The 14,108-nt window shown below is 41.5% G+C and overlaps 2 protein-coding genes across 23 annotated transcripts in view; both read right to left on the reverse strand.

The window, feature by feature from the left end:
- Positions 1 to 14,108, reverse strand: part of CADPS2 (calcium dependent secretion activator 2) — a 593,917-nt gene that overhangs the window by 237,384 nt on the left and 342,425 nt on the right. The gene's annotated exons all lie outside the window — the stretch shown is intronic.
- On the reverse strand, positions 8,487 to 13,403 carry LOC144930118 (uncharacterized). The gene is made up of 2 exons (XM_078851146.1): positions 13,132 to 13,403; positions 8,487 to 10,908 (listed from the first exon to the last, which is right to left on the reverse strand). Exons 1-2 carry the CDS (start codon positions 13,387 to 13,389, stop codon positions 10,738 to 10,740), a joined length of 429 nt encoding a protein of 142 aa, XP_078707272.1. The 5' UTR covers positions 13,390 to 13,403; the 3' UTR covers positions 8,487 to 10,737.

Consider the following 14,108-nt stretch of genomic DNA (forward strand, 5'->3'; position numbering starts at 1 on the left):
GCTGGCACCTGACCACAATGACCAATGAGGAGACAAGATACTTTCAAAGCTGGAGGGGGGAGAAACAAAGAGTTTTTATCTGTCTGTGTGATGCTTTTGCCGGGGACAGGAATGGAGTCTTAGAACTTAGTAAGTAATCTAGCTAGAGATGCGTTAGATTCCGATTTCTTTAAATGGCTGAGAAAATAAGCTGTGCTGAATGGAATGGCTATTCCTGTTTTTGTGTCTTTTTGTAACTTAAGGTTTTGCCTAGAGGGATTCTCTATGTTTTGAATCTAATTACCCTGTAAGGTATTTACCATTCTGATTTTACAGAGGCGATTCTTTTTACTTTTTCTTCTACTAAAATTCTTCTTTTAAGAAACTGAATGCTTTTTCATCGTTCTTAAGATCCAAGGGTTTGGGTCTGTGGTCACCTATGCAAATTGGTGAGGATTTTTATCAAACCTTCCCCAGGAAAGGGGGTGTAACGTTTGGGAGTATTTTGGGGGGAAAGACGTTTCCAAACAGACTCTTTCCAAATTATATCCCTGTTAGATGTTTGGTGGAGGCAGCGAAAGTCCAAGGGCAAAAGGTAAAATAGTTTGTACCTTGGGGAAGTTTTAACCTAAGCTGGTAAAAGTAAGCTTAGGAGGTTTTCATGCAGGTCCCCGCATCTGTACCCTGGAGTTCAGAGTGGGGAAGGAACCCTGACAGTTGTGCACTGAACTATCCAGTTTTCCTGAGAGGCTGCAACTAGTTTACAAACCCCGTGTGTAAGACTGGTTGGAACAACTTCTTCCAATGTATACTGCCAATTCCCTTTTCTTGTGTATGTTGAATTTAACCTGCCATTGTGATGCCCAGTTACTTAAATCTTTAATAATCTAAATAATTTTGTTATAGGCAATTTTTCTCACTTTTCTATACACCTGATCCTCTAGTTCATCAATATACAACACTAGATGTAGTGCCCTGAGGCACTCTGTTATCATTGTACGGAGGAGTACCTATTAATTAAAAAGAAAATATATGTATAAATAATGTTAAGATTACTAAAACTGACAAAAGCCAGAATATACAGTATTAATGTCAACTTCCAATGGTCCACTTACACCCAGGCATTAAAATAAGAACAGGTATTCAGGATGGAGTACAAACCATTACATTCAAATATTTTAAATTTTTGTTGGCTTATGTCATAACAAAGTATGTTTAAATACTTCTGAGTACTTAATTTCACTCTATAAAAGAGAAAATTCTGTGATGAAAGTTTTTAGATGTGTGCCATTGTCAATCACATCTCATCCACTCCACCAATAATATCAGCTTCAGTGTACCATTTGCCTGCTTCCCTGTCAAATGTCTCAGGGCCTTTTTGCATGTCACTCTCTATTCAAGTCATAGTAACACCTACCTCCTACACAGCACTTTGCATCTGTAGATCTCAAAGTGCTTTACAAAGGTGGTAAATATCATTATCCCATTTTACAAATGGGGAAACTGAGGCACATAGGGGTGAAATGACTTACCCAACATCACCTAGCCTGATATTCGCAGAGCTGGGGCTAGAATCCATATCTCCCAAATCCCAGTCCAATGTTCCAGCTACTAGGAAACACTACACTACCCAAGTCCTGGCCCACCAAGACATTACCTTCTCCTCATTCAAATCCCTTCTTAAGAACTTGCTTCTTCCTTGATGCCCACCAGGGAGTCTACAACAATAATAGTTATTCAGCACAAATTCTGAACTACCAAGATGGGCACATCCTAAACTTAGTAAACATGTGATTGCAATGCTGTAGCCCTTATCTCTACACCCCATCCCCCTTACTGCCCACCCCTCATACTTGTTGGGTCACAGCCCTAAAATTAAACTAACCTTTTCAGGGCAAGGCCATGTGCCTTTAACACTGACCTAGAGAGAACTTCTCTAGCAGTGGAGATTCCTTCTCTCCTATGTTTTCCCAGTGCCTAGACCAGCTATTTGGGCTGGACATTGGCAGGCAGATTTCAGCTCAGGTGTGTATCACTGAATTTACATCTGTTTGGTGAAAACTTTTGCAGTTCTCTAGATAACACACTAGGATATGTTATGCAAGAAAATATCAGCAAAGGGTCCTGTGAAACTGAAAACTACAGCTATGGAAGTATGTCTCTTTCAGGGCAACAGAAATAATCAGTTAGCAACTTTATGTTAATAATCCTCCCCACAAGTTTTAGAAATGTCTCATGAGAAGATGCTGATCGGGACTAGCTCCATAATGAAAATGTATATCTTGAGAAACAAGCACAATATGTGCCATATTTTATTTTAGCTAAACTTAGGGATTTGATCTTTCTGATGTTATTGTGTGGAAATTTGAATGTCTGCCCAGAAGCAATGTTATGAGATAAATACACTATGTGCCAGACAGATTATGCAAGGGGCAGCAGAGGCTGTAAGTAACAACAGATCATTTATTAACTTTCTGCAATATTACATACAAATCTCAATACTTATCAGTGACAAGTGGTTCGGAGTCCTGGGAACATTAACAGACATTTATGGCAGTTATATTCAGTTTCATTGAGACCCCTGAATTCTCAAAAACATCTTCAGATTCCCCCTAGCAACCCTTCTGCTTTCCACAGAGTGGCAGTGTTTCTGGGGGAAAATAAATACAACCATCCATATCTGAATCTAGTAAGAAAGATGCATTGCCACTAATTTCAGAATACTTGTTAACAGTTTTCTGTTGAAAAATATCTTTCACAATTCCCGGGGTTTCCATGTGAGGCTCACCCAATATTACTTACTAAAGAGGTAGAAACTCTATATAATTCATCTGGGAATAAGGATTTGTTTCAAAACATCTTCTCTATTATGTTTGAGGATGTACTGAGAGTCAACTTCAAACAGATATTCAGCCAAAATTCAGATAATCTGCATCAGATGCATAATGTTTCAAAATCTATTCAAAACTGAATACTTAGGTAGCACCACTACTGCCCAATAGAACCTGGCATAGCTGGAAGCACTGAATGTTTCTTGTACACACCCCACCCTCATACATTACCCCTCCTCCTCTGCCTCCCGTCTCAGTGATAGAATACCCAGTTATTCCCTCTCACAGTTGTTCCTCTTCCAACTCTCCCCTGCTCTGGTTAGACCAACTTCCTGCTCAGGACTGAACTTGGAAACCAGGGCTGACTACAAGCTTGAGGTTGACTTATAGACTCTAGTGCAGCTTCCTCTCTCAATTCTCTGACAGATCTGATTATCTTACTTAACCATTTATGGCAATTGAGTATCCAGAGTACGTGTCTAACCTTTCCACCATATGTTAATTAACTTCACTTTTTAGAAACCAGAAAAATCAATAATTTTGTATTAAAAAGTAATTATTTTCAGAACTATTAATTACCAAAACGTGTAAACAGAAAATGAGAATTACAACCTTTAAATAGGAGTACTGATGGACTGAAATTCCAAAGCAAAATTAGAGAGACAGTCTGGAGTTCAATATTTTCATGCTGTCATAATGAAAGTAGCAAGTTATCAATAAAATAGATTTTATTAATTGATCTTTAAATATTTATGGTAAATAGGCCCAATGGCCTGTGATGGGATGTTAGATGGGGAGGGATCTGAGTTACTACAGAGAATTCTTTCCTGGGTATCTGGCTGGTGAATCTTGCCCATATGCTCAGGGTTCAGCTGATCGCCATATTTGGGGTTGGGAAGGAATTTTCCTCCAGGGCAGATTGGAAAAGGCCCTGGAGGTTTTTTGCCTTCCTCTATAGCATGGGGCACGAGTCACTTGCTGGAGGATTCTCTGCTCCTTGAAGTCTTTAAACCATGATTTGAGGACTTCAATAAACTCAGACATAGGTGAGAGGTTTATTGCAGGAGTGGGTGGGTGAGATTCTGTGGCCTGCATTGTGCAGGAAAAAAGATCAGATTAGATGATCATAATGGTCCCTTCTGACCTTAATATCTATGTATCTATGTAAATATAATTAAAATCAAGTGCTATGCCTGCTATGTATCTATGTAAATATAAACAAAAATCAAGTGCTATGCCTGCTACTGTAGAGTTCAACCCAGAACAAAAACCAAACCTAATGTACCGATTGGAAGTTAGTAGTAAACATAACTTGCTGATTTGTTAACAGTGAACCTTATTATCATAACCCAGACAGAATTTTTTTTATGGCAATTAATTGAAATTCTACTATAGAATTTGCATTTTTAAAGACTGAGTAAAAATGATTTATTTTATCATTGCATATAAATTGCTTACATAGCCAAATGCTATTTTAACTATACGTGATCAATAGTAATGCCAGTGAGAGGAAAAAAGTATCAGAAAGACAGCATAATAAGGAAAGTGAAATTCCCATAAACCTCATAGTGGCCTGGGGTAAAATTTTCATATGTATCTAAGACCCTGTGGTTGTGCGTAGGGTATCTGCAGCTAGATGCTGCAGTGAAAGGCAGGCGGTGTGCACACTCATTGCAGTGTGTAGATTACATGTAGCAATGAAAGGTTCTGGCCGGGGTGCAGCAGGGAACTGCTGGAACCTTTCCCCAGTGCTGGAGCCTTTCACTGCAGTGAGGGACGTTCTCTGGCAGTGGGGAGGCAAAGGCTCTGGCTGTACAACACTACACTGCTAAAAACAGCAGTGTAGACATGGGAGGCACTGCCTGGGTATCTAGAGAGCCATGTGGGATATATAATCTAGGGTTCAGGCATGTACAGTACTCTACTCGCCTAAGCACTGCCTCACTGTCTTCACTAGTCTTACTACCCGTGCTAGCTGGGCATGCAGTGTCTGTACATTGTATGCTGCCATAATATAGATCTACCTAAGTGACTTAGGAGGCTAAGTCCCATTTTCACAGGTTACTTAAGAAGGTAGGAACCTAAGTTTTACTGAAAGTTAATGAAACATAGGCTCCCAGGTCACTTAAGTACGCAAGGTTTGAATTATTGTTTCAAAACGTGTGACTTAGCCAGCAGAAATGGTACCGAAGCCCATATCCTGATTCTTGCGCACTTGCCTAAAACCACCTAAATAGGGGTTAAATTTGATTACGTATTTTCTTTACATTTGTTTTGCTTGAAGATTTTCGAAGTCGGGGGGCTGGGGGGGGGAGAACTGACAAAGATGGATACTGAATGGTTCTTTGTCCTCAGTTTGAGCAAAGAATTTTCATATCTCCCCCCTCCCCCCAGAAATAATGTTAAGTTTGTTTATTAGTGAGAAATGTATTCCCAGTAGTATAGTGGAAAAATAATCTTTGCAACTGAATGGAGAATTAAACAGATTGAATGTCAGGTACATTACAATAACTTCTAAAGTGTTAGGAAGGGATATTGAAGATGCTGGATGCAAAATATTTTGTGTTGTTGTAGTCATGTTTGTAGTCATGTTGTCATTTTGTAGTCATGTTGTAGTCATGTAGTCAACTACTACACAACTTCTGGTTCCTAAGAGAGGAATTTTTGCTGACTGTCTTTGCTTACCTGGAAATTGAATTCTATTTATTTTGTCATTTGCCTTTGGGTAGGCAACTTTGTTTGTATAAACAGATGATTCAACAACCGTAATTCTACTTTACCCCTCTTCGTCATAGCCAAGAGAAAGTCCTGAAACTTTGGGTTTAAATTAATCATGTCTCATTACGTGATATGAAGTAATACACGTCTCTATTTGGGTTTGTGAATACAGATCATATGGTGCTGAGAATGGGTCAGGAAGGTGTATCAGTATTGTTTCTATTTGATTTCAGAATGAGTAGCCAACTCTTAAAATGGATTCATTTGAGTGGTTTCATTTTGCAGCAGTCTCAAACCAGTTACATTGAGAATAATTCTTGTGTTTAGATCACGCAGCTGGACTTCAAGTTACCCAGATGATTGTATTTCTGCTCATTCCACTGGCCTGCTAGGACCTAGGTGACCTTCGGTAAGCACTATATAAGAGATAGGTATTATTATACTATTATTATTGTTCAGAGAAACTTCAACATCCATGAGGCTTTTCTGGGTTGACTCATGATCTGCCTGGTAGCCATGAAAACCATTGTCCCACATTTCTTTTTCTTCACACCAACATCTGCAAAGAAATCAGGAGACCTCAGATCTTTTCTCAGCTCTGCCACTGACTTACTCTGTCAGTCACCTCTGTGCCTCAGTATCCCCATCTGTAAAACACAGTTAATCATATTACCTTCCTTTGCAAAGTACATGTATATCTATGATCAAAAAGCACCATCAAAGGGTTCAATAAAATTACTTACCTTTTAATTCTACTTGTTATGAGATTTTCATCCCTGGTCTTAGTTCCTTGGAGTGAGATTGGCAGATTTCCCCTAGCTTTTAACATTTTTTGATCCTTCATGGCAGCAGTAGTATGTGTATGCATGTGAAAGAGAACCATATCTTGTACTAGAACTCAGGTGCTACCGTTGCTGAGCATAACTGTTGCACTTCAAATTTTCCAGTCAGTTCTAACTGCATGAATAGACAGCTCTCTCAAAAGGTTAACAAATTCAAGATGACCCTCATAAGGTTCAAAAATGCCTCAGAAAATAATGAAAAACAAGGTGCAAGAGAAAATACACCTCCAGAAAGGCAACATCCAAAACACAGAAGAGGTGGGCTGGTGAGTGACAATTCTGAAAGATATGTTCAGAGAAGCAGAATGATAGGGTAAGTAATGTTCCAACGATATCATCTGTCTAGAATTCTTACTACTGAAGAGTATAAATTTTAAAAGATGTCCCAAAAGAAAAATGAGAGCAAAGATGCAACAAGCCGCAACAATATGGCCAATGCTAATAACACAAAAAGTGAGGGAGTTTTACACACACATACACACACAGTTTTTATATATAATTACACACATACAAACACAGAGGACCAAGAAACCTCTTTAAAATTCAGCATTAATAACAACAATCAAAAGTCTGTAGAATGAGAGAGGAATCCAGGAAAAAAAACAAGACAGACATGGGAGAATTGATAAGGGACATCTCAAGAAAAAGCAAAACAAAACATTTAGGGGGTGAAAGTTTTGCCTCCTGTATCTTGGAAAAAATTTCTGGAGCGCTGAGACAGAAATGCAATATCCAATTCAAGCAATAATGCTTTGTAAACATAATGCTGATTGGGTTTTGCTTTTTTACATTTGTTTTTATTCTTTTTCCTTTTAGATGAGACTACTGATTATTATTTGTTCTGCATTTATTTCTTGAACAAGTTATTTGAAAAAACTTCACTTCCTATTTTCATTCTAAACTGACAGCGACAGAGCACTACCTTCTATTAGCCACTAGGCTATGCTAAAAGATCATTCAACTGATCCAAAATATTTCCCTTGTAAAAATAATCCAAATTACAAATCCATCTATTCAGTCATGTAATGATGTACACTAAAAGAAAACGTATTAGACAGGGGAAAACTACTTACATTATTAAGCAAAGTAAGACAATAGGACTGATGTGTCTGCCTCCTTTAGTTCACAACCCCACACAATGAAGTGATGAGTTAGAAAGGGAAAGACCAAATTGGCACACATTGTGTCTTCAGTATAATCTCTTTTCTAATTTAGCTATCATATCTTCATATGGCTACACAGCTTTCGAAATAGGCTTTTTAACATGATACGTTTCGGCTCAGAAGTTTTTGGAAAATCTAAAATCATAATGGAAACATTTTAATAATATGTTTACTTTAATAAAAGTAAAACTTTAGCAAAATATGAACTCAGTACTTTGCAATGGTGGGACAACACTTTATCTAGAAGGCTCTACAACCTTTGGCAAGTAGAAGGTTGCCACATTCCATGAATACAAAATACAGATTCTTAGTGACAGGAAAAAAGAATTTTAAGAAATTCATAAGTTACTAGTATCTGGAGTTCTTCAAGAAGACTGCCTCAAAAATCCACATTGCTGAGTTGCATTCACCTCAGACTGTACAGAACCTTCTAGCTAGTAGCATTTGTTAGGGCCAGGCACACATGTGCGTGTGGCATCAAATGCTTGGATTAAGTGTGTAAAAAAGGGGGGGGGGGGATTTAAATGCCCTTCGGTTTCTTTCACTCTTTCAAATATCCATTCAGGAAAGACTTTAAAAAAAAAAAAAAAAAGATGAGTCCGAAGGCTAAGCTTATTACAAGCTTATATCACTGTCATTTATTCTTTTCAACCTATTACAGAGGGTTTCATAGATGAACCACTGGGTGTTTTCTCAAACAAGTTCTTTACAAACTTTATTAACTGGCGTAACACTATAACACAGCTTTTTGATGGTACCAACGTAAACACTATTATCAAAAATATGTAGCTAACAACAGTCATTGGGTTTTTGTGAGTTAAAAGCATCAGAGTTGCGGATAATTGCAAATGAAATTCACAGCAATCCTGAGACTTGAGCATTTTTATTAAGTTTTATTGTAAAAAAAATCAATTCATATAAACAAAACTATTCAAAGTTTACAATATTGTTAGGAGTATCGCTATGTATCATGACTATGACTACCCAATGAAAGAGCAAGATTTGAAGAAAGTGCAGTCTAAAATACTGATTACTTAACTTCTTAATATGTTATAATTTAAACGGGAGCAATTGTGGAATGAGACGCTACCCATCAAATATAAATGCAAGATATGCACTATGGACTGGAATGGACTTTGAAGCATTTCATCATATCCCCTTTATTAGTCAAGGGAACCAAAGCTGAAGAAAGTCAGAAACTGTTCCATTCCCAGGGAAGTCTTCACAGCTTGCTCAGGGAACAAGTGATTGTAAACCAGAGATCAACCTGGGCCATGGCAGTGCCTTGATGCCTCCAACAGTCTTGATTTGTACCTGCTAAATTCACCAAAATTTATGGAATCCCCATATCTATTACTGTCATTAGGATCTATTTTCCCAACTGTCAAATTAGTATGATTAAAATGTATCAAACTGGTTAGGAGAGGTATATACTAAAGCTAGTATGAAAGTGTTTTGAGATCGTCAGTTGAAATGCACTACATAAAACATATAATGCACTTATCTCCAATAAATTCGACATGAATCTTATACATTTGGTAGTTAGAATCTAAGTTAACTAGTTCAAAGATTGGTCAGGGATAACAAGTGAGAGACAACTGCAAGAAAATAAACTGATTTTCCATCTCTAGTTCTCATTCTTACTTTATACTACAAACAAGAAAACTATGTTAAGAGAACCTCATTAAAGTTGTAAAGTCAAGCACTCAAAAGTTAGGAAATGCCAGAGTTGAGGTTGCCTGTGGAACCTTAATTTGGCCCCTTTCATAGAATCATAGAACTGGAAGTGACCTCGAGAGGTCATCTAGTCCAGTCCCCTGCACTCAAGGCAGCACTAAGTATTATCTAGACCATCCTTGATAGGTGTTTGTCCAACTTTCTCTTAAAAATCTCACCACCTCCCAAGGCAATTTATTCCAGTGCTTAACCACTCTGACAGTTAGGAAGTTTTTCCTAATGTCCAACCTACACCGCCCTTGCTGCAATTTAACCCCACTGCTTCTTGTCCTATCCTCACAGGTTAAGAAGAACAATTTTTCTCCCTCCTCCTTGTAAAAACCTTTTATGTACTTGAAAAGTGTTATGTCCCCTGTTAGCCCTGGTCTACACTACAGGGTTAGGTTGAATTTAGCCACATTAGGTCGATTTTATAATGAATGCGTCTACACAAGCAACCCTGTTCCATTGACCAAAAGGGCTCTTAAAATTGACTTCTGTACTCCTCCTCAGTGAGGGGAGTAGCGCTAAAATCAACCTTGCTGGGTCGAATTTGGGGTAGTGTGGATGCATATCGATGTTATTGGCCTCCGGGAGCTATCCCAGAGTGCTCCAATGTGACCGCTCTGGACAGCACTCTCAACTCTGATGCACTAGCCAGATACACAGGAAAAGCCCCAGGAACTTTTGAATTTCATTCCCTGTTTGGTCAGTGTGGCCAGCTCAGCGGCACAGGTGATCATGCAGTCCCCCTAGAATTGCAAACGAGCTCCAGCATGGAGCGAACGAGAGACACTGGATCTGATTGCTGTATGGGGAGAAGAATCTGTGCAGGCAGAACGCCGATCAAAAAGAAGAAATGCTACTATATATGCCAAGATCGCACAGGGCATGATGGACAGAGACTACGATGGACACACAGCAGTCCCACATGAAAGTCAAGGAGCTCAGGCAAGCCTACCAAAAGACAAAGGAGGCAAACGGTGGCTCTGGGTCAGAGTCCCATACGTGTTGCTTCTATGGTCAGCTGCATGGCATTCTAGGGGGGGGATCCTACCACTACCTCACCACTGTCCATGGACACCTGCAAGGCGGGAGTCTCACACAACATGGAGGAGGATTTTGTGGATGAGGAGGAGGAGAATGCACAGCAGGCAAGTGGTGAATCTGTTCTCCCAGGCAGCCAGGACCTCTTCATCACCCTGGAGCCAATACCCGCCCAAGGCGGGATCCCCGACCCTGAAGGCAGAGAAGGCACCTCTGGTGAGTGCACATTTGTAACTAAACACAATTGCTTTTAACCCCTGTAGTGTAATGTTTGATTTGCCCTGAAGAATTGGGATGCATTCGCAGCCAGTACAGCTACTGGAAAAGTCTGTTAACGTGTCTGGGGATGGAGTGGGAATCCTCCAGGGACATCTCCATGAAGCTCTCCTGGAGGTACTTTGAAAGCCTTTGCAGGAGGTTTCTGGGGAGGGCTGCCTTATTTCATCCTCCGTGGTAGGACACTTTACCACGCCAAGCCAGTAGCAAGTAGTCTGGAATCATTGCAGCACAAAGCACGGCAGCGAATAGTCTTGGGTTTTGGTTGCATTCAAGCAACATTAGGGCTATGTCTTCCTGTGTTAGCCTCAGGATAGTGATATCATTCATGGTCACCTGGTTGAAATAGGAGAATTTTTGTAAGGGAACAGTAAAAGGACACCGTTCATGCTAGGCTGACTGTTCATGCTAGGCTGTTTGCACTTGGCTAAAAGGGATCATCCCTGAGAAAAGCCATGCAGCAGAGGGAGGATGAAGGGATCATCCCAAATAGCCACGCAGAGGAGTGGGGGGAGATGTGCGCTGCACATCCACCCAAAAACCGCAGCCGCTCCTTTTAAATGGCAAACCCAACCGTCATTGCTTGCTATGAGAAAGGACGGTGCTGCAATTGGAAAACATTACCACATGCTATGAAGGCATTAGAAGCCAAACCTGCGTACCCTTTGGCTTACCTTGGCTGCCTGGAAACCAAATTCTGTTGCCCAGCCATGTGTGATGTGTCACCATACCGGCAGGCGCTCAATATAAAAGGTAAAATGCGACCTTGTACCTAAAGCACATGTGCTGTCCACTGTGAATTGCTTGATTCACTGTGAAAGAGTCTCCCTTTTGTTCTCGGAAATGTATCATCTTAAATTTTACGCTCCCTTTTTATCCCCTGTGCAGGTGCAAATGTTTCTATGCTCCCCCGTCATCTCCGTCCCTGAGGATATCGCAGATTAGAAGGCAAAAAAAACGCATTCGCGATGACATGTTTTCCGAGCTCATGCAGTCCTCCTGCATTGATAGGGCACAGCTGAATGCATGGAGGCATTCAGTGGCAGAGTCCAGGAAAGCATTAAGTAAGTGCGATGAGAAGAGGCAGGATGCAATGCTGAGGCTAATGGGGGAGCAAACGGACATGTTCAGGTGTCTGGTAAAGCGGCAGGAAAGCCAACAAGAGCACAGATCGCCGCTGCATCCACTGTACAACCACCTGCCATCCTCCCCAAGTTCCATATCCTCCTCACCCAGAGGCCCAAGAACACGGGGGCGGGGGGAGGCTCCGGGCACCCAGCCACTCCACTCCAGAGGATGGCCCAAGCAACAGAAGGCTGGCATTCAAAACAGTTTTGATTTGTCGTGTGGCTACAATAAGCAATGTGGCTTTGTCCTTCCCTCCTCCCCCTCCCCACCCGGGCTACCTTATCAGTTATCTCCCCTTTTTTTAAATTAATAAAGAAAGAATGCATGGTTTCAAAACAATAGTGACTTTATTTCCTTTGCCAGCTGTGATTGAAGGGGGGAGGGTGGTTGGCTTATAGGGAATAAAAATCAACAAAGGGGGCAGGTTTGCATCAAGGAAAAACACACAACTGTAACACCGTAGCCTCGTCAGTCATAAAATTGGTTTTCAAAGCCTCTCTGATGCGCAGTGTGCCTACCTGGGCTCTTCTAATTGCCCTGGTGTCTGGCTGTTCAAAACTGGCAGCCAGGCAATTTGCCTCAACCTCCCACCCTGCCATAAATGTCTCCCCCTTACTCTCACAGATATTGCGGAGCACACAGCAAGCAGCAATAACAATGGGAACGTTGGGTTGCGCTGAGGTCTAACCTAGTCAGCAAACAGAGCCAGTGAGCTTTTAAATGTCCAAAGACACATTCTACTGCCATTCTGCACTTGCTCAGCCTGTAGTTGAACTGCTCCTTATTACTGTGCAGGCTGCCTGTGTATGACTTCATGAGCCATGGGAGCAAGTGGTAGGGTGGGTCCACGGACAACTATTGGCATTTCAACATCCCCAACAGTAATTTTATGGTCTGGGAAGTAAATCCCTTCTTGCAGTTGCTCAAACAGCCCGGAGTTTCTAAAGATGTGAGCGTCATGCACCTTTCCTGGCCATGCCACGTTGATGTCGGTGAAACATCCCTTGTGATCTACAAGTGCTTGCAGCACCATTGAAAAGTACACTTTGCGGTTTATGTACTGGTTGGGAAGGTGGTTCCGCCTATCGCCCCACTGTAATGGAAACCCATTGCAGCAAAGCCATCCACTATGACCTGCACATTTCCCAGAGTCACTACCCTTGATAGCAGAACGTCAGTGATTGCATTGGCTACTTGAATCACTGCAGTCCCCACAGTAGATTTGCCAACTCCAAATTGATTCCCGACTGACCGGTAGCAGTCAGGTGTTGCAAGCTTCCACAGGGCTATGGCCACTTGCTTCTCAACTGTCAGGGCAGCTCTCATCTTGGTATTCCTACACTTCAGGGAAGGGGAAAGCAAGTCACAGAGTTCCAGGAAAGTGGCCTTACGTATGTGAAAGTTTTGCAACCACTGGGAATCATCCCATACCTGAAAGACTATGCGGTCCCACCAGTCTGTGCTTGTTTGCTGGGCCCAGAATCGGCGTTCCACTTTATCAACCAGCCCCACTGCTGCCATGATGTCCCAGTTGCCACATCCCATGCTTTCAGGAACGTCTGTGTCCACGTCCTCCTCACAATCGTCCTTGTGCTGCCGTCTCTTAGCCAGGTTCTGCACATACTGCAGTATAACGTACAAGGTGTTTACAATGCTCGCAACAGCAGTGGTGAGCTGAGCGGGCTTCATGCTTGCCGTGCTATGGTGTCTGCATGGGTAACCCAGGAAAAAAGGTGCGAAATGATTGTCTGCCGTTGCTTTCACGGAGGGAGGAAGGGAGGGAGGCAGGGGAGACTGACTAAATGTACCCAGAACCACCCAAGACAATGTTTTTGCCCCATCAGGCATTGGGAGCTTAACCCAGAATTCCAGTGGGCAGCGGAGACTGCGGGAAAGTTTCCCACAGCACACTGCTCTGAGAGTCGACGCTAGCCATGGTAGCGAGGATGCACTCCGCCGACTTAATGCGCTTAGTGGGGACATACACAATTGACTGTATAAAATCGATTTCTAAAAATTGACTTCTATAAAATCGACCTAATTTCATAGTGTAGACATACCCTCAGTCTTCTCTTCTCCAGACTAAACAAATCCAGTGTTTTCAATCTTCTTTCATAGGTCATGTTTTCTAGACCTTTCATCATTTTTGTTGCTCTTCTCTGGACTTTCTCCAATTTGTCCACACCTTTCCTGAAATGTGGCGCCCAGAACTGGACACAGTACTCCAGTTGAGACCTAATCAGCATGGAGTGTGAGAATTACTTCTCGTGTCTTGCTTACAATACTCCTGCTAATACATCCCACAATGATGTTTGCTTTTTTTGCAACAGTGTTACACTGTTGACTCATATTTAGCTTGTGATCCACTATGACCCCCAGATTCCTTTCCGCAGTGCTCCTTCCCAGAC

Source organism: Lepidochelys kempii, chromosome 1 (genome assembly GCF_965140285.1).
Source record: "Lepidochelys kempii isolate rLepKem1 chromosome 1, rLepKem1.hap1, whole genome shotgun sequence".
NCBI lineage: Eukaryota > Metazoa > Chordata > Testudines > Cheloniidae > Lepidochelys > Lepidochelys kempii.